Source organism: Anabrus simplex, chromosome 2 (genome assembly GCF_040414725.1).
Source record: "Anabrus simplex isolate iqAnaSimp1 chromosome 2, ASM4041472v1, whole genome shotgun sequence".
NCBI classification, from domain to species: Eukaryota; Metazoa; Arthropoda; class Insecta; order Orthoptera; family Tettigoniidae; genus Anabrus; species Anabrus simplex.
In genome coordinates, this window is record NC_090266.1 from 760,657,639 (window position 1) to 760,683,751 (window position 26,113).

Here is a 26,113-nt window from a genome sequence, read left to right on the forward strand (position 1 = left end):
AGAGAAAATGGCCTGGAAGAAGAAGAACTCTTATTAGGTAATGAAAGCGTCAATATAATTCTGCAGTATGCCTTTTGCACGCCACATAATTCGAAATATTATGAGAAATCAAAGGTACAAATAATACTAAACGCTTGAGATTCCTTATTCACCACCGTAAATAACAGCAGGGTCGTGGAACATGACTGTGTTGAGAGAGAGATTAGAGGACTGTTACAAAATGTGCCGAGCTTTTCCTCGGAGTGATGAATTAAAAGCAATTTCTCAAAGTTTTAATGAAGTCTGCTGGCTCGTGGTATTAGTGTATGTGTGTTGCTGCAGTTTTCCATCTCCCACACAACCAACTCACTATGAAATACTCATACGATTAACGTTAATTGGGATGAAAAGGCTGACTTTGCACGTAAGTGGTTTCCTACGAGTTTTCACTATGAAGAGGCTACGGATTCGATTCTATCTTTCAAGTAGGGTTATAACAAGTAGTCACGGCTAGTTAAATGAAATTTGTAAAGAAAGGAGGGTAATGCTACATCAGGTTCGAATGACTATTGTAATTTCTCCTGAACCAGTCCATGGTTACTCTGCAAGTTGTTGATATAAAGTAATTTATATGACAAATTCATGTGACACAAGCCAGTATCACCGGTTCGAACCACATTAATTTGGATGACAATGCAATTAATGTTTCTGGAAGTGATGTACGTACCGCCATGCTCATGGTGTAGGAGTAGCTTACATGCCTGTTAACCGGAGGACCAAGCCTTGATTCCTGTACAGTCCAAGGATTTTAATTCTTGACTGAGGGTTGGGATGGTCAGTGAGACCAACTGAGAAGCTGTTTGATATGAGAGGCAGTGGCTCAAGATGTTGCGCAGACCACGTTGCACTCCACAATATGCAAGCCAGCTGGCTGAGTAGCGTCCATCTTGACAGCTTTAATGTGCTATCGTGTCACGGTTATTATTTTGTTTTTTAATGTTCTTATCTTTAGGATTACAAGCGCAAAATAAGTTTATTTGTAATATTATATGGTTGCCGAGGTACGAGATAGAACAATGACACTTCAGCATCAAATAATAGTATTTGCTCATTACATTTTGTTTCATACTAACTGCGATACTTTCTCATATTTTGGCGTTCAGCGTGTAATCCAATAATAATAATAATAATAATAATAATAATAATAATAATAATAATAATAATAATAATAATAATAATAATAATACATTCAACCTACGCTATTAGCGGCCATCTCAACCTCAACCTCAAAATCATATTCATCTAAATAAAGGAGTCGGTAAGCCCACAGAAAACGAACATAATTTATCATTTCACCCTGTCAGTGTAAATGATGTAAAGCGTGTTTTGAATTAAGTCACAAGCTAAATGAGCAAATAACATTCCAACAGGCTTTATAAAATACATTATTGGCGCTGTCCTGCCAGTTATTACCCACATTGTAAACTACTGTCTAACCATAGGACGTTTCCAACTGCATAGGTGGATGCTGTAGTAACCTCAAGATTATAGCAAACCATAGCATACACGCCATCTGATTAGCGACCCATTTCTATACTTCCCCCTCTCCCGAAAGTTCTTGAACGACTTGTACAAGAGCTGCTAGTATAATTCTTAACCAGTTTTTCTCTTTTTGGACCCAACGCAATCTGGTTTCACAAAGGGTCACTACTACGACTGCCATTCTTCGGGTAACAGATGACTTAAGACTAGCAATGGACAAACGACAGATGACGGTACTGACACTCCTGAACTTCAGTAGTGATTTTTATAAGGAAAATATGTCTGACTCAATGGCTATATGGTTATGGTGCTGCCCTTTGGTCACAGCGGTTCCGGGTTCGATTCCCGGCAGGGTCGGGGATTTTGAACATAATTGGTTAATTCCCCTGGCACGGGGACTGGGTGTATGTGTCGTCTTCATCATTATTTCAGTCGCAGGTCGCCTACGAGAGTCAATTCAAAAGGCCTGCACCTGATGAGCCGAATTCCTCAGATACCTCTCGGCACATAAAGCCATACGCCATTTTATTTCATTACGGAAAGTATGGACATACTACTATCCAAGCTCCACTCTCTGCATATCAGCCTGATAGCCCTAACATTGTTTTAAGTCGTACCTTGCAAGTCGTCATCAGTGCGTAGTTGTAAAAAATCTAAGACCTTAATTGGCTGTAAAATCCCTCCGGAATCCGTTCTAGGGCTCCTATTCTTCGTCTTGCACATTAATGACACATCATCCACACTACTGATGAATTGCAGATATACAATTACACCACTACAAACAAGTTATATGAAACAGTCCAGCATATTTATTCAGACACAGCCAATTAACCCTAAATCTTCGTAAAACACAAAATATTATCATGAGTAACTCTAAATTGTTACACGTAAGTACGAAATGTCAATCCTCTTCCAATCATCATCAATGGCATTGCTGTAGTGTGTCTGAAGAATGTAACTAAACTTAGTATCTCTATCAACGAGAATCTGACCGAGAATGAACGCGTAACTAATGTATGTGGAAAGGTTCATGTAGCTCTATATCTCCTGGAACGTAACAAGAATGCTTTTCCTCAAATACTTCAATATTAAAGTTAATCCATTCACTACCATTGCAAATTTTAGACTGCTGTAATACGGTACTAGTTAATCTAAACGCCGATTAAGATGCGGGACTTCCACGAACACAAATCTCTTGCATACAATATTCCTTTCAACTGTGGCATGACGCTCATGTTACACCATATTTCAAAAATTGTGATGGCTACGCATATATAAAGGAATTTTCACCTTATGACACTTGTCAATTAACTATTTCCGATAAATAGCCCTACTTGCCTATCTTCTAATTTTCGTTTTCCTTCCACATTCCATAAAATCAGTATCCGTTCTGGTTCCCTACTTGAAATTCCACTAAAACGAACGAATTCCTAAAATATTTCCCTTCTAGTTACTGCATCCAGACTCAGGAATACTTTCGCAATGGACTTTCGTCACTCGACTTCCATTCATACATTCAAATCTGCCTGCCGAAAGTTTTCCCTCGGTACTTAAAACTGAGCTGTGTGAGTCAGTGTGTGTGCGTACGAGTATGTTGTGTGAATAAGTTTACTATTATCTACTATGCACTTCAGTTATTATCTTTTTTTTGCTATTTTGCTTTACGTCGCACCGACACAGATATGTCTTATGGCGACGATGGGATAGGAAAGGAGTAGGAAGTGGAAGGAAGCGGCCGTGGCATTAATTGAAGTACAGCCCCGGCATTTGCCTGGTGTGAAAATGGGAAACCACGGAAAACCATCTTCAGAGCTCCCGATTACTGGATACTGGCCACACTTAAGCGACTGCAGCTATCGAACTCGGTTCAGTTGTTATTATTATTATTATTATTATTATTATTATTATTATTATTATTATTATTATTATTATTGCCTTAATAATATGTAATCTGCTCCGAATTGTTTATATTTTCATCATGTTGCTTGTTCATTAATACGTAAAACACACAACTGTGGTTTACATTTCTTTCTATCAATTATAAGAATACTATTAAACATTTATCTCACTTGACCATTTGTTGCAAGTATTTAGACAACATTAAATGTATTAAACATTTAATTGCATTTATCATGTATCAACAGTGTTGTGTATCAGTCCCTAGTGTTTAGTTTTGTAGAATTACTATGTCTTACTTTTATTTTTTATTTTTTACAGTCCAGCAGTACTATTTAAATTGGTTAAGTGAGCATTATTATCGAAAGTGGTTAAATGTAAGGGACGGATGTGAGCCCTAACTTCGGCACAAATGAAACTCAAGAATAAATAAATAAATAAATAAATAAATAAATAAATAAATAAATAAATAAATAAATAAATAAATAAATAAATAAATAGTTTTTGGGGTCGCCGAGATGAATAGTTTACTCTGCGTGCCATTTAAGCCAACATTCAGCCCCAAACAGAATGGGGTTTAGAAAAAATGAAATGGCGTACACGGATGACATGTTCAGCTCGCCAGGTGTAGATCTTTTGGTTTGACTCCCTTAGGCAACCTGCGCGTCGTGATGAGGATGAAATAATGATGAGGACGACACATACACCCAGTCCCCCTGCTAGCGGAATTAACCAATGATGGTTCAAATTCCCGACCTTGCCGAGATTCGAACCCGAGACCTCGGTGACCAAAGGCCATCACGCTAACCGTTTAGCTAAAGAGCCACACTGGGGTTTTGAAGGGCTGGAAAAAGAATGTCCAAATTGAGAAGATAATGGACGTACTGTATGCGTGCATATTTAACTATACCTCTCAACCAAACCTGGTACTTAATATCTGGAAAAAATACTCTGGGGGTAAGACACCCCGAGCAGCCCTAGGGGAGGGAGTTGACGTGTAAAATTAATCGAAAATGACCTATATTATTATCGAATCTGTAGTTTCCGGTGTTGCTAAGATGAATTCTGACACTCTGGATGCCATTAAGTCCACGTTCAGCCTTCAGCATGATTGTTGAGAACGGTTGAAAATGATAATGCCCAAATTAACTTATATAAGTGTTGAATCCACAGTTTTCGGGGTCGCTAGGCTGATTAGTGGTAGTCCCAGAGACAGTTAAAATCGTGCACATCACACCTACAGTGGAAAGCGTAAATATTTAGAGTCATACGGTAATAATTTATTTTCATTATTTATTTACAGGAGTCAACTACTTTTCAGACAATCGTGGCTGCCACATGGACAAAATTTAACGCGAGACTAAATGATCTCAAACTAAAACTTAAAATTAAACACCTATGAATAACTCTACCGCGTCTGTGGTTTAGTAGTTAGCGTGATTAGCTACTATCCCCGCGGACCCGGGTTCGATTCCCGGCTCTGCCACGAAATTTGAAAAGTGGTACGAGGGCTCGAACGGGGTCCATTCAGCCGCGGGAGATCAACTGAGTAGCTGGGGGGGGGTGTTCAATTCCCTCTTCAGCCATCCTAAAAGTGGTTTTCCGTGGTTTCCCACTTCTCCTCCCGGCAAGTGCTGGGATGGTACCTAACTTAAGGCCACGGCCGCTTCCTTCCCTCTTCCTTGTCTATCCCTTCCAATCTTCCCATATCCCCACAAGGCCCCTGTTTAGCATAGGAGGTGAGGCAGCCTGGACGATGTACTGGTCCTCCTCCCCAGTTTAATCCCCCGACCCAAAGTCTCACGCTCCAGGACACTGCCCTTGAGGTGGTAGAGGTGGGATCCCTTGCTGAGTACGAGGGAAAAACTAACCCTGGAGGGTAAACAGATAAAGAAGAGGAAGAAGTATCTTAATTAACGCCACGGTCACTTCCTTTCCTATATTACCGTCACCGAGAATCCGTCAGAGTTATTGCGAATTTAAACCACTAGAAACGAAGAAAGGAAAGCATGATATGTAGGGAAATTTGATCAGGATTGCTTTTAAGAAATCTTTTGAAATATCGCATAGAAAGCAAACGCCATTCCCAGCGTACAAAGGAAAAAATATTTATTTAAAAAGACACCTTGTTTCAAATATACCCCTGTCCATTTTTTCTATAATTGTTTCTTAAGAATTTCGCTGGAATTTATTCAGGGAGGGTGTGAGAAAATATGTTAATATCTATTATTTTACCTAGTACCAGCCTAGAATAATTAGAGGAGGAATTCTACGTGTGGTGAGCGGTAACTTCCAGCACAAAAACACCTAAACATGGATTATCAGTAGGATGAAGTTTGAAAAATAATGCTCTTGCTCCTCATAATAAATAAGTACTCAATGAATTGCCTCTAGCGAGATTATTACAAGAAGAAAGAAAAGAAAAGTGAAGATAGAATTCTGAAGATAATTCATTTTTCCGAGAGTCTATATTACGAATTATCGATTTGGGCCTCGCCTTTGCCTGTGTTCATTAATATTGGAACTGGAGAGATTCAACGCACGAAGGGGGAGAGACCTCTCTGTTCCTTCCTGACTGAGGGAAAGACATTTAAAATAGAAACACAGTTCATTTGGGAATTGCGTATTGATTAAACATGGATTAGGAAACCCTTGGTTTATAAATTGATGATATTACTATATATCACATGGTTTTGGGATTTTGTGTTCAATATTTGCCTGATATCCTGCTTTAGATCAGCATTTATTATCGTGTGTATTAAAACAATTGAACTGTGTTAGGATTGGGAAAGAAGTTATCTTATCACTTTCGTACGGCTCAACTGGAAATCGTCGACAGCACTTACAATGATTTTCCGTAGTTTTCCACTTTCACATCAGGATGTACGTTAATCAAACCATAGCCGTTACCTTCCAAGTCATACTACTTAATAATAATAATAATGTTATTGGTTTTACGTCCCATTAACTACTTTTTCGGTTTTCGATGACGCCGAGGTGCTGGAATTTTTATCGCGGGAGTTATTTTATGTGCCAGTAAATCTACCGACATGAGGCTGGTGTATTTGAGCGCCTTCAAATATCACCGGACTGAGCCAGGATCGAACCTGCCAAGCGGGGCTTAGAAGGCTGAGCTACTCAGGCCGATAAGTCTTACTCCTTTCATATCCCGGTGTCACCGGAAACCTGCCTATGTAATTATAATAGCTAGCCTATAATAATAATAATAATAATAATAATAATAATAATAATAATAATAATAATAATAATAATCTGACGCCGACATTGCCGATACCCGTATGATAGTAAGATTAATGGTGCATGTGCTAATGTACATTTCATAATGGTGGGTATAATTTATTTACTGATAGATGTAGCACAAAATGTATTACATGAAAAATATCAGCAGTTGAGGATACAATAAGCACTCGCCTTCCATTTCCATTCACATTAGATCAGTAGGGAAGATACCATACATTACTCATCCCTTTTGAATTTTTTCTATCAGTTTGTTTTAAAACATGCGTGTAACGATTTCATGGCGATATATAAACCCCGGACATATTCCAATTATAGGAAATATTTCTGGCTTTAAACGTCCGCGTAATTTCGGGGTAAAAATGTGCAGGCTCTCCGAGCATGCATATACAATATGAGGCATTCTCTTTTTGTGGTTTCCGACCAATCGATTATCTGATATCGAATTTAATAACAACACACTCTCCCATAAGAGGCTACCGCTTTATGAAAAACAAAAGATATAAATAAATAAATAAATAAATAAATAAATAAATAAATAAATAAATAAATAAATAAATAAACATTAACTTTAGCGACAAATAAAGGTGGAAGGATGGAAGTCACTCTAGTACGTCGCGTTCTGAACGACAGGTGATTCAATAAATTCACAGGGACAAGGTGATTATGAATCTTACGTCCAAGTTTAATCTCGATATAAGACTATAATCCTGAGATCACACTCACTTGACGGTAACAACAGCATTCAGCACGATATATGCTTCAGTACGAAGTAATATTAGCTGTCCAGATGGCCTCCATTGTTGGATATTATGGCTATCAATTCGCATGCATGAAGACTTTGTTAGAGTTTCCCAAACCGCGCCCGCCTTGTTGAGGAGTAGTAATTCTGCTATCACGCCCTTCTTACACATTTTATTTTACAAGGAAGTTGCTCATGACAGAAAACAGTTTCCTTGATCGGCCATCAACATTTCTTTTCTACTCACACGAGCTCTGCGACTCGAGAGTTATTACGTTGTGGTAAGAACTAGCATTGTGTAAGAAGGTATTAAAGTGACGAAAAGAAACAATCTGTGATATCTAAAGCCATTTCTTTTCAGCTTATACTCAGTTAATTTATAAATGTTAGGTTATTCAGTCTGCCGAAGATAATTTTGAATATATAAATTTATAAACTACCTGAAAAAGTAAGCAACAGAATTATACCTGAAAAAAGAAACAATAAAAATAGAATGACATGCTTCGTTCTTGAAAGAACATCATCAGATTCTATCAAATCACACTTAGAAATGTTTATCTCTAATTCTGTTTAAATACTTAAAAACGTGCGTTTTGGAACTTATCTTAATTGTCCTCACTTCTCTCCACTCTAGCATGGAAATGTCTGATGATGGAGTTCTTCAGACGTAAATATCAATCCGTCATCGAGATGTTGTCCTTCTACCTCCGAGTCTAACTTGTAGTGCCCTTATAAGCTATTCTTAACTTTATAATGGCTACCATGTATTAACACCTGCAACAACGTTGATCAATTGCCCCAGAGGAGTGCGACAGGCTTCGGCAGCCGGCACATTCATTCCATTCCTGATCCGATCGAATGACTCGAAACAGGCTGTGGATTTTCATTTTCAGCAACGTTGTTCAAAAACTTCTTTTTTGCTAGTTGCTTTACGTCGCACCGACACAGATAGGTCTTATGGCGACGATGGGACAGGGAAGGGCTAGGAGTGGGAAGGAAGTGGCCGTGGCCTTAATTAAGATACAGCCCCAGCATTTGCCTGGTGTGAAAATGGGAAACCACTGAAAACCATTTTCAGGGCTGCCGACAGTGGGGTTCGAACCTACTATCTCCCGAATACTGGATACTGGCCGCACTTAAGCGACTGCAGCTATCGAGCTCGGTGTTGTTCAAAAACATTAATATGTGAGGTGATAACAAGAAATACTGTCTCCATAGCATATACAGTACGAAGGACTCACTTGTTTTCAAAGAAAATTAACATCTTACAAGTTAGTTGCTCAGAGTATGTACGTATGAAGCAAAAATACGTCATTCTCAGTGGTCTCGGTAATGTTTGTCCACTGAATTAAGGAGAAAATATTCGTAGATCTGAGCGTACTTCTCCGAAGTTTGACTACATGTTGTACACGATCTGTAAGCTCTAATGCAAGTATTTCCATTCTATGAATGATACATTATATGAGCATCTCTGAAACATTCTAGAAAATATCAAATTTTTATTTCTTTTAATGTGTTACTGAATTCCAACGAAAGTCATTTGTTTTATATATCACGGTTAGCGTGTACTCAATATTCAGATGAGTACCTGTGTACATTGTCAACAAAAATAAGTTCTATTTCACACAGTTATATATGAATTACCCTCTGACCTCATTACGATACAGTGAAACCGGGAATATCTCAATTGATTCAACTTAAAACTGTCTTTTATTTTTAAATCTTTGTTACGTTTTATCAAAACACAGTTCCTAGTACAGTAACTAAAGAGGACTATGATATAGTAAATCTCAATTTATCTTCTATTTCACAAAAAATATCTGACAAAATGACCTGTTTCCAATTTCCATCATACTAAAGGCGTACGTCAGACACTATAATATGGATGTAGTACAACGCTAGTCGCCAAAATAAGTAAGGTTTCACGAATCAATAAAATATTGAAATGATACCCAAAAGGTTTCTGCAGAAGTTATTTCACCATGCTAAGAATTTTTTTTTGTATCAAGTGTTTCAAGTAGCAAAGCCTCTCTTCAAATGCTAACCCAAGTCAATTACCGTAAATTATGGTAAAAGAGCAAGTATATACTGATTTCCGGCTTTTTCGAAAACCATAAACAATGCAGTTATTGGGACGTAAAAGCAAAATAATAATAATAATAATAATAATAATAATAATAATAATAATAATAATAAATACATATAATAAATATATTAGTTGTTTTAATGTCTGCTTGAAACTATCAAATAAATGTATTATCATGAAATTCCAATGCTTATTAAAATGAGGTGGTACAAAGGTGAAATTTCAACGAAATAATGCATATTGGAGTTATATTTTAATATACTTCCATTATGTGTGTGACCTCACAAAATTTCAATTAGTTTCAGTAAATAACTTATGGGAAATATACGATAAGTGCATAATTTCTCCGGTTCTGAATGGAAAATTGGAACATAGTGATAGACGAGCTCATTTTTGTTTTTTATTATGTGCTGGGAAACTGCACGCATGAGGAGATGCTGCATATAGAGCGAAATCAATCAATCAATCAATCAATCAATCAATCAATCAATCAATCAATCAATCAATCAATCAATCAATCAATCAATCAATCAATCAATCAATCAATCAATCAATCAATCAATCAATCAATCAATCAATCAATCAATCAATCAATCAATCAATCAATCAATCGATCAATCAATCGATCAATCAATCAATCATCTTTAATATCGTCCGCTCAATAATGGCAGTCTCCCTGCGCAAGACAGTGTTAGAAGTCCACGAAAATGTTTACTGTCTGGCGACGAATGGTAGCAAGAGCTGTATCGACATTATCGCTATCAATATATAAAGCATGTACAGCAAATATCATCGATCTAACCATTCACTTCGAGCAGTCGCTAACTCATCCCCAAGAAGTGGGCAATGAGAAGAAAAACATCTATGAACCTACTATACCACACTTTCTTCTGTCATATGGTCTGAAGCGAATAACTGTGGCTGGTTTATCTCCCGGTACTACACAAATATGATTCAAAATTTGGTGTGCGACGAAAAAAATATAGAAGAACATTCAAGAAGAATCTTGCTTGTTGCTTAAAAGGGCCTAACATCTGGGTCATCCACCCGAATAGACATCTTAACAGCGATAATTAAACATTCAGTGGCTATTCTGAAGTACCAGCTATACAATATGTAACATATCCATACGCACGTATTCTCTTTAAATACCTCAGGATGTTTGTTTCAATTTTGTGCATGCACTTATCTTAAAACATTCTGTGGCTATGACAAATACAGGCGTGGATCCGATAATAAAATACAAAATTGATGTCCAAATATCGGAGAACCTAGTTTTTATATGCGATAACTCGCGTCTAACCAAATTCAATAAATATTACGTCTAAGTAGGATCATCTGTATAGTAAATGCGACGACAGGTCCAAAGCATTCGTTGCTTAATGCGTCTTTGGGAGAATTGATGGATACCCGGTATGGTATTTAATACTTCATGTTTGAAGAGTATAAATATGAACTATATCTGACAATTTAATTACAAGTCACAATTACGCACATTTCATATACAATACAATGAATATCCTACAAGAATTTTAAATCACTTTAATGATGAAGAAAATTCCAATTCCTTTTACTGCCTTTATGCTATCAGTGAGGACTGCCCAGGAACGAGAAAACAGAATATGGTAGTTACTCACCGAGAGATCTCCGCCGTAGAATGGATGGATTACAAAAGTCTCGTTGCCGACATGAATTACCCCACTCACTCCATTACACGTATGGAATGCAGCCGTAGCACCAGGATAGTCCTTGACTGTTCCGTGATAATAACAGTGCTCGATCTCCTGGAAGTAAAAATCAAGGTTCATCACTCAAACCTAGATCACTAAACCAGAATCCATAACTATTATATGCAAGTAACATAATAAATTAATCTATTTGGACCAAGGTAATTACCACGTCATATGAATAGCATACATAGCTTTGGCGATGATATAATCACTTAAGTCCAAAATATTTATCCATGAATCTGCCCGAAATTACAGGTGACCAGAAACATTCAGAATACACTAGTGTCCAAAAGTTAAACATAATCACTAAACAAGGCCATACCACCTGATAGAAATGTCGGACGGATTGCTGAACAAACGGAAGCTGACTACACACCATATGTCACACAACTTGTCCAAAAGAAATAGTGTAAGAAAAGTTCTGATAGCTAAGGTACACTTTGACAACAACTAACAAAACTTGGCAACAAAATATGCTGTTAATAGGAGTATGATTACCCCTAACGGCCACACATGCTTCGCAGCGACGTGGCATGGTCTCTATCAGATGTTCCAAGAGCTCTTGTGGCAGTCGATCCCATTCCTCCGAAAGGGCAATGCGAAGGTCTTGGAGGGTCCTTGGTGGAGGCTGACGGGATACAATTCGCCTCCCCAATGCATCCCAGGCATGTTCTATAGGATTCAGGTCCGCAGACCTCACTTGCAAGTCCATGCGATGAATGTCTTCCCAAGCCAGAAATTCATCCACCAGAGCAACGCGGTGCGGTCGGACATTATCGTCCATTAAGAGGAAGTCTGGACAAACCGCACCTCTGAAGAGTCGAACATGTGGTCTCAGTACCTCATCCCTGTATCCCCAAGCGTTAACAGTATTCCTCGGACCACCCATGAAGATGTGCAGGTCCGTACGGCCATTCAACATGATGCCACTCCACACCATGATGCCACCACCACCATACTGGTCCCATTCCACGATGTTCCTGTGATTTTATCGGCTACCCGGTTCTCTCCAGATTAATGTGCGACGGGAATAGTTCTGCAAACTTAAGCGGAATTCATCTGTGAAGAGCACATGCCTCCATTCATTCATGGTCCAGTTTCGATGTTAACGGCTCCAGAGTAAACGGGCCTGTCTCTGTGCAAGAGTGAGCGGGACGCACACCGCTGGACGTCGGGTAAACAGCCCTGCTGTTCTGAGCCTCCTGTACACAGTTTGTCGGGAAACGGCAATACCTGAGACGGCTGCAAGCTCCGCCGACAATTGTCTTGCAGGTGCACTCCGATTTCGTTGGGCGGTTAAGGCCAGATATCGGTCCTACTGTGGGGTGGTTGCCCTTGGTCGACCTGGTACTGGCCTACGACTAACATCTCCTGTGTCTCGAAATCGTCTCCAAAGCCTGGAAATGACACTTCGTGGCACATTCAAGGATACAGCGACTTCGGTCTATTTCTGGCCTGCTTCCAGGAGGCCGAGTATTCTACCCTGCAAAACGGGGTCCAAATGGTGTCGTTGTGACATTATGTTGTCACGTTCACCACGAGGCTACACTCCGCACACTATGACAGGGCAAACACGACTAAGGGAATATGGGGCGCAGGCAATGGCTGTGTTTACCTTGCGGTTACGCCGCTAGTCAAAGCAGGGAACACTCCTTTCCTATACAGAGCGAACACGTATGATTGGTAGGTGCATATGTCTTGCGATTTGCGGTCTATTTCCTGTTGCCCTACTTACTCATAACTTATGCTTAACTTTTGGACACTAGTGTACTGTAGTTAGTACAGTAATAGCTATAGCAGTTATGAATAAACGTACGATGTTAATATTAAATTATTTGCAGGAGTGTGTTAACGTGAGGGTGTGTGTAGATTATGTCTCAGCATCCTGACTGATCCTTCCAGTGTTGTGAGGGCGACGGTGTGGATGATATATTTGTTGAGTCTGAATCTGTTTCAGATGTCGACGAAGAAAGATTTAATCGTGCCCTGGTTCTGACCATAAGTCTCACAAAATTTCAAGGTTTTTGAGGTGGTATTAATTTAGTAGGGGATACACAGGCTGAAGATATTCCTTATCTATTTGTCGAATTATACTCACTGTATTGCATCTATCTCAAATCTGACTGTTGGGTCGATTAAAATATAACTGCTTTTTTTTTCTTCTCGTCGAAGACGATGATGTCTGTACGACGACTGCTGTCAGTAGTGCAGATGCCAGTAACTTCTTCATAGACGACCATGCCTGAGTTGTGCAAGCCAGGCCAGGATGTAACGAATGCTGTGGTATCTGGATTTAATTAATTTTATTCCTTGTGCGTGCAGTGTTTTGAGACGTGACGGAGGGTTTCGATCTCTTATGACAACGTGGACAACAGTTACTGTCATAGGATTACAACTACTACTGATACATACCCCACCATTCGCTGCTAGTGAGTCCTTGATTGTTTCGTACCGACTTGGTGGCTTGGGTGTATTCATTAAAAAGAATAACCCCTTTACTTTCCTGAAGGAGACAGAACTATTGCCATATTCTGCCTTTCTCCTATCATTCCATACTTCTAGCTTCGAGGAAGTGTAGATATGTTCTTATGACCGAGTAGGTTAGCTAAGTGAGTTGCGGAACGGTCAGTTATGGTTGCAAGCTCTGTACTCGGGAGAGAGGTGGGTTCGAAACCCCGGTCGACCATCTTAGAAATGGTTTTCTGCGGTTTCCATTTCAACTCCAGGCAAATGCCGGGATGGCATCTTTCTCAAGGCCACGGCCGCTTCCTTCCCAGTCCTAGCCCGTACAGTTACACTCACACAACGATAGGCTACATATAGCACATCCCCCCACCATGAGCTGTACCGGGAAATGCAGCTATAGAAATGGTGAGCCGAAGATGTCCTCGGATACTCCCGGCACTAAGAGCCATACTCAAAATAAAGATAAATACAAAATAAAGTTCTTATGGTAACGATTCATTGCGTAGTATGTTTAGTTTCTGGAGACAGTGAATACTTTCTTTATTACAGGAACGCTTCACACCTAATTCTGAAAATTCCGAGGCCTTTGATTTTAGAATAACTGTAGAGCATTTCCTCTAGTGTGTCGGGTGGTGAGCGAAATATGTATTTCAGTGTACATTAAATAATTTTATCTGTGTCCCCTAAGAATTTTCGTGGTATTGTTTTGATTGGTGCCTTTTATAAAATACAGGCCTATATAGGCCTATATGAGAGTTGGACAAATTGAAGCGTTTAGTATCCAGAAATTCTGGCCCAGTTGAAGGAGTTGAGAGAACACGTGTGATTCTAATTGTTTTTTCTTACAATATGCTTTACATTGCACCGACACAATATAGGACTTACGGCAACGATGGGATAGGAAAGGCCTAGGAGTGGGAAGGAAGCAGCCATGGCATTAATTAAGGTTCAGCCCCAGCATTTGCCTGGTGTGAAAATGGGAAACCACGAAAACCATCTTCAGGGCTGCCGACAGTGGGATTCGAACCCATTATCTCCCGGGCGAAAGCTCACAGCTGTGCTTCCCTAACCACACGGCCAACTCGCCCGGTGATTCTAATTGGATTTCGAGGTCGCAAAGAGTGGTCTGAGTACGAACAAAAGTCCAATTTAAAAAAATTAACACCGAGGAAATTGACAGTTTTGTCTGACGAGATGCATTTTAAAAATTAAAAACATTGTACACCTCTAGGTCGATATTGGTAAACTTCGGTTGATGCTTTGTCCTTTTCGGTTATAATAGTGTCATCGGAAAGCCAATAATAATAATAATAATAATAATAATAATAATAATAATAATAATAATAATAATAATAATAATAATAATAATACAACGGAATCAACCACAGTAGAATTATCTATTTATTTATTTAACAAATTTACCCTCCAGGGTTGGTTTTTCCCCCGGACTCAGTGAGGAATCTCTTCTCTACCACCTCGAGGGCAGTGTCCTAGAGCGTGAGACATTAAGTCGGGCATACAGATGGTAAGGGGGACCAGTACCTCAACCAGTCGGCTTCAGCCTCACTTGCTATGCTGAACAGGGGCCATTTGACGTATGGGAACATTTCTTTTGCCAGCTGCTTTATGTCGCACCGACACAGATAGGTGATATGGCGACGATGGGAGAGGAAAGGCCTAGGATTGGGAAGGAAGCGGCCGTGGCCTTAATTAAGGTACAGCCCCAGCATTTGCCTGGTGAGAAAATGGAAAACAACGGAAAACCATCTTCAGGGCTGCCGACAGTGGGATTCGAACCCACTATCTTCTGGATGCGAGTTCACAGCTGCACGCTACTAACCGCATGGCCAACTCGCCCGGTGTGGGAACATTGGATGAGATCGGCAAGAAGGGGGAAGGAAGACGCCGTGGCCTAAGTTAGGCACCATCCTTGCATTTGCCTGGGGAAGAAGTGGGAAAAAAAGGAAAACCACTTCAAGGATGGCTGATGTGGGAATCGAACACCCTCTACTCAGTTGACCTCCCGAGGTTGAGTGGACCCCGCTTGAGGCCTCGTACCACGTTCCAAATTTCGTAGCAGAGCCGGAAATCGAACCCCAGCCCCCAGCAGTGGCAGCTATTCTCACTAACCACTACACAACAGAGGCGGAAAATATTAAAATATTGTTCAATAAATGTGCCATAACGTTGGTAACGTAGTGTGAAATCAGAGGCATATGTACTGATTTGTATTGTCCCTTTTCTTCTTCTTCTATTATTATTATTATTATTATTATTATTATTATTATTATTATTATTATTATTATTATTATTATTAAATGGATCCGCCTCTGTGGTGTAGTGGTTAGCGTGATTAACTGCCACACCCAGAGGCACAGGTTCGATTCCCGGCTCTGCCACAAAATTTGAAAAGTGGTGCGTCGGCTGGAACGGGGTCCACTCAGCCTCGGGAGGTCAACTGAGTAAAGGAGGGCTTGTTTCCACCTCAGCCATCCTCGAAGTGGTTTCCCAATTCTTCTCCCGGCAAAAGCCCGGATGGTACCTAACTTAAGGCCACGGCCTCTTCCTTTCCCTTCCTTGTTTATCTCTTCCCATCTTCCCATCCCCCTACAAGGCCCCTGTTCAGCATAGCAGTTGAGGCAGCGTGGGCGAGGTACTGATCCTCCTCTCCAGTTGTATCCCCTGACCAACCGTCTCATGCTCCAGGGCATTTCCCTTGAGGCGGTAGAGGTGGGATCCCTCGCTGAGTCCGAGGGAGAAACCAACCCTGGAGGGTAAACAGATTAAGAAAGAAAGAAAGAAAGAAAGATTATTAAATTGTCCTTTTAAATTTGGTTATATTATGCCTGAGACATTTCTATGCCCAAAACCTGAGTACCAATGATATATTGGTACAGCACGAATGAACATTGATATATTTATCACTAACATTGGCTACCAGGTTGTTACAGCTGTACAGCGTCCGGCCCTACGGCTAAATGATTAGCGTTCTGGCCTTTGGTCCAGGGGATCTCGGGTTCGATTCCCAGCCGAGTCGAGAATTCTAAGCTTAATTTGTTAATTCGTCTGGCTCGGGGGCTGAGTGTGTGTACCTTTTACATAATTAGAAATCATCTCATGTAGAGCCCCATTCTCGTGGGCATGCAGGTATCTTATAGGCCGTCTACCTTTAAAGCAATGATTGTAAGTTTAATTTTTTTACAATTGGTTTTTCGTCGCACCGACACAGATAGGTCTTAAGGGGACGATGGGATAGGAAAGGCCTAGGAGTGGGAAGGCCGTGACCTTAATTAAGGTACAGACCCAGCATTTTCCTGGTGTGAAAATGGGAAACCAAGGAAAAAGATCTTCAGGGCTGCCGACAGTGGGGCTCGAACCCACTATCTCCCGGATGCAAGCTCACAGCTGCGCCCACTAACCGCACGGCATACTCGTCCGGTGATTTAACAACTGCTCCATCTCAAAATATGTTTTGCCTGCCACAAAACTGAGTAATCCGCAACGGATCGTAGCAGCTGAACCATGCTATTAAAGCATGTTCATTGAGATTTTACTTCCTGTATTACAAAGAACTTGTATCGGCCTCGCCTCAATTCACTTAAGCGTTTCCATGTTTGTATCAGAGAGGGCAGCTCTCTCGGTCGCGAGCACGGGATATCATTCTTTTGGCGAGAGAGTAGTTTTATCACTTAGCATTGTTACGTGTGTGAAATGTAAAAATGGACCCCATGCAAATTGGAGTGGCGTTTTTGTGCCACAAATGGATCTTTAACAGATTTAAACTTGATCCGTACTACCTTTCTTCTTGATGTCTTGAGTATTGATATGGCAGGCACGGTAAATCTTGTATTTATATTATTGCTATGCATAAATTTTGCCCTTCGCCTTTACTAATGATGCCCGGTTGATATGCATCCTTGTGCTCTACTTCATGATTGGGCCGTGTGTCTGTGGTAATATTTGTGTATAGTATACCCGACAGGGACATGAACCAAGGACTGGCGATCAAGTGAACGCGCATTTCCTTGTCTGGTAGCGAGCTCGCGGGAACTCGAAGCTTGGAACGCCACGGATGTGGCTAGAATGCAATTCCCCAAAGCTGAGCTAGGGAGTCCTGGACGAAAAGAAGGGAGAAGTCATCCCCACCACATGTTGTTGGCGAGTGGGAGAGGTACAATTTTTAACACTGTAATCTGGGAACCATTTTTAAAACATCATGACCGACTTCGTCTTCTATAAAAAAAAGGATTAACGATTTTAATAATACTGCACTGTACAACGATTCAAAAGAGCTGTTCGTGATTTGTGAATTTATTTAGAGTGTGTGACGTCCTTTATGGTGATAATCTTCTGTTAAAAGAAGGAATAGATGATTACATAACAGTGGAAAGTTACTTGACAGGGGGGAATTCTGTGAGCGAACGGAAATTCAAAGGCAGTTATTTACTCGTATTTATTACAGGAGATTCTGCGATCCGATTTCGTACGAGTGAGTCTTAACCATACTACAAGATCACTGGTCACCTGATTATCGCACTATTGCTCCTCAAATAAACCGAGAACAGGGTGTATAGGGAATTTGAGAGGGGGAGACTTCTCAGTTAATGTAAGGCTTTGGAAGTGTCACCCCAGGACAGTCTGTGTTTCTATCTCGCGAGGGACAGATGTGTGTCGGTATCGGGCTCTAAGTCTCCTTTTGTGTGAGTACTGTTAATGCAGAAAATAGGCAAAACGACATAATTCGAGTGGTATATGAATTGAACTAAGAAGAGGGATAATTAAGTGCGCGGTAGAATTATTCGACTATTTTTGAACAATAAATTGAACTCATATAATATTATTATTATTATTATTATTATTATTATTATTATTATTATTATTATTATTATTATTATTATTATTATTATTATTACTTCCGTCACCCGAAACAAAGAAGGCAGTCGGGTTATATTATAAGCATCACTATGAGCAGTGATACAGGGGTTAATTCGGAGTCGTGCTATCAATAAGCTGTACGACAGACTAAAAATACCCTGTATTAATATATTTGATTCCGAGATATTGAATCAAAGTTCGGGTCGATTAGTGCGTAGTGACGCAGACGAACGTTACGGGTATTAACTGTGTGTCTATCTGTGCCATAGATACTTAAGATTTCCAGTGCCTAGGACCATGGAGTTTTGCTGTTGCAGTCGCCACAAGCAGATGGAATCAACAGCTATCAACGTGGACATGAGTCAACACTAAACCCCAGGATGAACGTCCCGTAGCTAACTGAGGTGTCATCGAGGGACAATAAGGCTGAGTAATACCATTCTAATATGCATGACGTGAGGTGTACGGAGAATTCTTAGTTTGTTATATTGTAAATGTGCAAAGGCATGGCATAGAGTTTATTTAGTAACTTGTCTGAGTGACTTAATTTGTAGATATGGGGAAATTTATTTGCGGGAAGCTTTTCCTTTTTCATTTTATTTGGGGAATACTGCTAGTATCTTTGGGGTTACTTTTCTGTGTAGGTGATTGAATATAATGGTGAGTATCATTAGTTCTTGGGATTGCTTGTGTAAGAGGGGCTGGCACTAAACCGGCTGACCTATCATGAATGCCAAGTAATCTTAGTGTATATTATCCTGTGTGAAAAAAAAAATGTTGCTTTGAAATCACCCAGAAAGCCAAGGAGACGACTTCCTATGATATATATAGCTAAGTCCCATCATTTTTTATTTTGAACGACTATAACGTGTGTTTTCGATAACAGTAGGACCCTAATTACACTTTGAATTGTCTGAAGTTACAATTGTGCCTGTTTATAATTAACGTGCGAGTTTGTATCGTCATGAAGTAAGTGTATCGTAACGAATTAGTGACCATGTAAGTCACGAAGGCCCACCGGATACAGATTAGGCCCATTTTAAGAGACTAATAATAATAATAATAATAATAATAATAATAGAAGACGGAGTTTGGTATTTAGATTTCTGTGTCTGCTGGGTTACCATCGGGCCAGCGGTGTGAAAAATTGTGTGCGAAGAAAAGGCAATAGTCTTCTGAAAATGGGTCAGGCGATGATGTTGGAATGGATTTGAAGTCAGGACTCACGATGTGAATTTTCGAAGTCAGATTGTGGTTGGACACATGTGAAGGCTTTTGAACTTAGAAATAAGAAATGAATTATTAATCACCTTGCTGCATTGAGGGTGTTAATTTTATGAAGCGAATTGATGTGTTTATGTGATATTTAAAGGGACGATATTGTTCTTCCCTTGACATCGATAAGTTATGTCCCGTTGCCACGCCTACAGCCGAGAGGGTGAGTAGACCGGGACTTGTATTTAAAAGTGAACCTCTTGTATGTTTTGTGCCTTCGACTCCGCACCGTGAAATCGTGGTCCGTTTTGTGACATGTAAAAGGTTTCTCATATTTGTTCCTGCGTGCTGTGCTAATTGATTCTTTTCCTCAGCCGACCTAAATAAATGTCAGAAATCAATGACCCAGTATCTTTTTCTGAATTGTTTTCATGTATCTAAAATTATGAAGTAGGGATTCCAGGTCCTCTGCAAACATCGAAGGTTCCGGGTTTGGTTCTGGGTGTGCGACTGGCAGTCTCAAATTGTGGACACTGGTGATACACCAGTGTTGTATTGTGATGTCATTCAGCGTCGACAATGGTGTCTATCATTGGTGCGACTGGTTCGTGTATATCCGAGTGGGGGTTCGATCTGGATCCAAGGCATCTGAAGTTTGTGTTATGTTATCTAGGTTATTCCAGTGGGAAATCGATTTATGTTAGATTAAGTGTCACTCAGATTTGTTATATTCTTTTTGTTGTTTGCCCAGTAAAACTGGGAGTAGCTTCAGTGATTAATACTTAATATTCCGTACATGAAATATACTCTTCTTTAATGGTTATACCCGGCCTTATCCCTAAAGTTTGAACAATGCTCAACAATCCAAAGTTTAACTATGTGAAATTCGATTATGTACTCACCTTGTATATTTGCGTCATTTTTCATCATCATCATCATCCGGATTATAATAAACCCCTTTCATTCTTAAAATTTAAAATATTGTTCTCATTCGATAGTAGTTATGACGGTCCGACTCGTTGGCTGAAGGGTCAGCGTACTGGCCTTCGGTTCAGAGGGTCCCGGGTTCGATTCCAGGCCAGGTCGGGGATTTTAACCTTCATTGGTTAATTCCAATGGCCCGGGGGCTAGGTGTTTGTGCTGTCCCCAACATCCCTGCAACTCAAACACCACACATAACACTATCCTCCACCACAATAACACGCAGTTACCTACAAATGGCAGATGCCGCCCACCCTCATCGGAAGGTCTGCCTACAAGGGCTGCACTCGGCTATAAATAGCCATACGAAATTAAATTAAAGTAGTTATGACACCCGTATTCTCCTACCCATTATGCCGCTAAGTTATTTTTATATATTTTTGATGCCCACTCGATTTTAACCCAGACAACGACCCTGTAGATTTATCGCAGGAGACTCTATGAGTAGGAGGCGGGTTGGAATAGGAAGATAAATTAGAGGTAGAATAATTTACCAGGGAAAATATTAGAAAAATTTCCAGCTTCTTTGAAATCATAAGACAAGAGCAGGTAAACAACTGATTAGCAGTCAGCCACGTGGGCGACAGCCCAAAATGGAGTTGAATGGTGACTGATTTATTGCACTCCGATATGGAACACTTCTTTGTGGAAATCGTTCAGCGTACATCTCCGCAGCTGCACGAGCATTCTATCTAACTTCTCCGTAAATTAAAATAATGTCCAAACACTGTACTCCCTCGACGTGAACTGCGTTACGGCTAAGCGGTATCTGTTCACTAGCTACTCACTAGTTACGTCCGGGTTGTAAACAATACGTCACAGGTCGACGCTCCTACTCTCCCAACGAGCCTGCCGACCTTGTGCCCGTTCGCTTCATCGTAGCTGCTTTACCGCATGTTCTTCGCTACCATTCAAGTCACATCATTTTAATTTTTTTACCGCTAAACGCATAGAGATACAGGAAAAATAACTAGTAAACATTTGTTACGGCACTTATTCCAATGCTTCTGTATACTCCATCGTCTTACGATTCGAGCTATTAACTCTTCACATCACTGTTTTCACTGTTATATTATAGCGTACCGGTGCAAGCTATTGACCTGAAACTTGCGACATTGCGACCCTCTCCCCAAGATCTATTACTTGTGTTGATTTGGTGCATCAGTTACCTTCCACCTGCATATATAGCAATAATCCTAATAGATGAAGTTTTCCCAGTTCAAAATTTGTCACCGGAAATTTTGGAACTGAAACATTGTTTAAAATGAAGACGAGGTCTGCCTACATGGCTACATTTGTTCAAACCTACGTAACTGGGTGGCAGATTAGTTTAAATCTACAGATGTACTGTGTGTGTATGAAAATAGTTAAGACTTCTCAGATTTCTATTTCACAACTAAATTCCATTAAAGCTTGAAAATAAATCAATTTAATTGAACCAACACGCATAGAGAGCCTTGGTCGAATTCACGTGAGTAACCTCAGGACCAGCAAGTTAATACTGCGGGATGAGATAGCAAGATACGTCAGATAAGGGAATGTAACTTGTCTTAATGCGGTGTAAGAGAAGATTCGAGACAGAGAGAGCAAGGAATGAAGGCGCTAGCTAAAGTCAACAAACTCACCTCATTCCAAAGGCAAACTGAGACGGGATGGAACGAGCTGGGGCTAGACAGGAGCAGCTTCAAAGTACTGTTCACCACAGCGAAACTTATTTAGAGATAATATGTGACGAAACTCACTAAACTAGACTAGGAGGAATCAAAATAAGAGGAGAGACTGCGGTACAAGATATCGAATCATAGAGAAGCTCAACTTTCAGGTAAGTAGATAGCGAATGGAAGAGTGCTTCGAGTGATCCCAGAGTGCACGTGGACTCAAAATATTTTGAAAAGAAGAATACTAAGAAGGTTATTAGCATTACGTCCCACTAATTTCTTTCGGAGACGCAAAGGTGCCGGAATTTAGTCCCGCAGAAGTTATTTTACGTGCCAGTAAATCTACCGATACGAGGCTGGCGTATTTGAGCACTTTCAAAGAACACCGGACTGAACCAGGACCGAACTTGCCAAACTGGGGTCAGATGGCCAGCGCCTCAACCGTCTGAACCACTGAGCCCGGCTATTTTGAAAAGATATAGCACGGTTATCTACGACTGAAGTGCGTGTGAGGAGTTGAATCATGGCTGAGAAATGATATAATGGATGCAGAAATTTTCTCACGGCACTGGAGTGTGTATCGTAGAGATAGGATAGGAAGGGTGGGAGGGGGAGTGTTCATTCTGGTGAAAGAAGAATTTGTAAGCTACGAAAAAGTTAAAGATGAGACACATGAAATTCTAGGTGTAAGGCTCATTTCTAAAGATAATAGGCAACTTGATATATTTGGAGTGTACAGATCGGGAAAGGGTAGCACTGACGCGGATTCGGAATTATTTGATAGGATAGTCAGCTATGTGGGAAACGACATGGAAAGAAATGTGATTGTAGCGGGAGATCTGAATTTGCCAGATGTCAATTGGGAAGGAAATGCGAACGACAGGAAGCATGACCAACAAATGGCAAATAAGTTAATATGGGAAGGACAGCTGATTCAGAAAGTGATGGAACCAACCAGAGGGAAAAATATCCTGGATGTGGTGCTGATAAAACCAGATGAGCTCTATAGGGAAACTGAAGTAATAGATGGTATTAGTGATCATGAAGCTGTTTTTATGGTAGTTAAAAATAAATGTGATAGAAAGGAATCAGTGGAAAACGGTAAATAAAAATGTAAACAGACTCTGGGATGGGTTTAAAGAAATTGTTGAGGAATGCGAAAACAGGTTTGTACCATTAAGGGTGGTAAGGAATGGTAAAGACCCACCTTATTATAATAGAGAAATAAAGAGACTAAGAAGGAGGTGCAGACTGGAAAGAAATAGAGTTAGAAATGGATGTGGAAGTAAGGAGAAATTGAAGGAACTTACTAGAAAATTGAATCTAGCAAAGAAGGCAGCTAAGGATAACATGATGGCAAGCATAATTGGCAGTTATACGAATTTTAGTGAAAAATGGAAGGGTATGTATAGGTATTTTAAGGCAGAAACAGGTTCCAAGAAGGACATTCCAGGAATAATTAATGAACAAGGGGAGTGTGTATGTGAGGATCTTCAAAAGGCAGAAGTATTCAGTCAGCAGTATGTAAAGATTGTTGGTTACAAGGAAAATGTCGAGATAGAGGAGGAGACTAAGGCCAAAGAAGTAATAAAATTTACATATGATAACAATGACATTTACAATAAGATACAAAAGTTGAAAACTAGAAAAGCGGCTGGAATTGATCAGATTTCTGGGGATATACTAAAGACAATCGGTTGGGATATAGTACCATATCTGAAGTACTTATTTGATTATTGTTTGGTCGGAGGAGCTATAACAGATGAATGGAGAGTTGCTATAGTAGCCCCTGTGTATAAAGGAAAGGGTGATAGACATAAAGCTGAAAATTACAGGCCAGTAAGTTTGACATACATTGTATGTAAGCTTTGGGAAGGCATTCTTTCTGATTATATTAGACATGTTTGCGAAATTAATAACTGGTTCGATAGAAGGCAATTCGGTTTTAGGAAAGGTTATCCCACTGAAGCTCAACTTGTAGGATTCCAGCAAGATATAGCAGATATCTTGGATTCTGGAGGTCAAATGGACTGTATCGCGATTGACATGTCTAAAGCATTTGATAGGGTGGATCATGGGAGACTACTGGCAAAAATGAGTGCAATTGGACTAAACAAAAGAGTGACTGAATGGGTTGCTATATTTCTAGAAAATAGATCTCAGAGAATTAGGGTAGGTGAAGCTTTATCTGACCCTGTAATAATTAAGAGGGGAATTCCTCAAGGCAGTATTATCGGACCTTTATGTTTTCTTATATATATAAATGATATGAGTAAAGGAGTGGAATCGGAGGTAAGGCTTTTTGCGGATGATGTTATTCTCTATAGAGTGATAAATAAGTTACAAGATTGTGAGCAACTGCAGCGTGACCTCGAAAATGTTGTGAGATGGACAGCAGGCAATGGTATGATGATAAACGGGGTTAAAAGTCAGGTTGTGAGTTTCACAAATTGGAAAAGTCCTCTCAGTTTTAATTACTGCGTTGATGGGGTGAAAGTTCCTTTTGGGGATCATTGTAAGTATCTAGGTGTTAATATAAGGAAAGATCTTCATTGGGGTAATCACATAAATGGGATTGTGAATAAAGGGTACAGATCTCTGCACATGGTTATCAGGGTGTTTAGGGGTTGTAGTAAGGATGTAAAGGAGAGGGCATATAAGTCTCTGGTAAGACCCCAACTAGAGTATGTTTCCAGTGTATGGGACCCTCACCAGGATTACCTGATTCAAGAACTGGAAAAAATCCAAAGAAAAGCAGCTCGATTTGTTCTGGGTGATTTCCGACAAAAGAGTAGCGTTACAAAAATGTTGCAATGTTTGGGTTGGGAAGAATTGAGAGAAAGAAGAAGAGCTGCTCGACTAAGTGGTATGTTCCGAGCTGTCAGCGGAGAGTTGGCGTGGAATGACATTAGTAGACGAATAAGTTTGAATGGCGTTTATAAAAGTAGGAAAGATCACAATATGAAGATAAAGTTGGAATTCAAGAGGACAAACTGGGGCAAATATTCATTTATAGGAAGAGGAGTTAGGGATTGGAATAACTTACCAAGGGAGACGTTCAATAATAATAATAATAATAATAATAATAATAATAATAATAATAATAATAATAATAATAATAATAAATGTGTGACATCTCTTCAACTACTGGTACATGCCATTTGAATGCCTTTTCCAACTTAAAGGGATGATATTAAATGCACGAAAGAAGTTTCAAACTGGGTACAAGAAATCGTCACATCTTTTTGTTTTTTAGCAATTTGATTTACGTCGCACTGACACAAATAGGTCTTATGGCTACGATGGGATAGGAAATGGCTAGGACCGGAAAGGAAGCGACCGTGGCCTTAATTAAGATACAGGGTGCTAATATTTAAGTCATGAGGTGCCCAAGAAGCGAAAGTTAAGTGGTTCCATTTCGGACCGCCACTACTTTCAAGTTTAATCAATGCAAATTCTTGAATAAAACAGTAACAGTGACTAGAACCACTTGCACACCATACAATAATAGATGTGGTCAGAAATGATTTACACCCACGTAGGACGATTTGCACGTCAGAATCGCTAAGGACCTCCATCAGGGTTTTCCCTGACTTCGTCTTGGCCAGGCATAGTTCAACATCTTTCGGGTCCCAACGTGTATGCTCTGGGTGCGCCTCAACTCGCAGCGAGAACGAGACGCCCT

General features: G+C 40.0%; 1 protein-coding gene across 1 annotated transcript in view; it reads right to left on the reverse strand.

The window, feature by feature from the left end:
• The window catches only part of mmd (mind-meld), a 1,597,006-nt gene that overhangs the window by 422,786 nt on the left and 1,148,107 nt on the right, over window positions 1-26,113 (reverse strand). Inside the window, exon 11 of the mRNA XM_068225859.1 lies at window positions 11,141-11,287. Coding sequence (XP_068081960.1) covers window positions 11,141-11,287 — 147 coding nt within the window. The remainder of the gene's footprint in view (window positions 1-11,140; window positions 11,288-26,113) is intronic.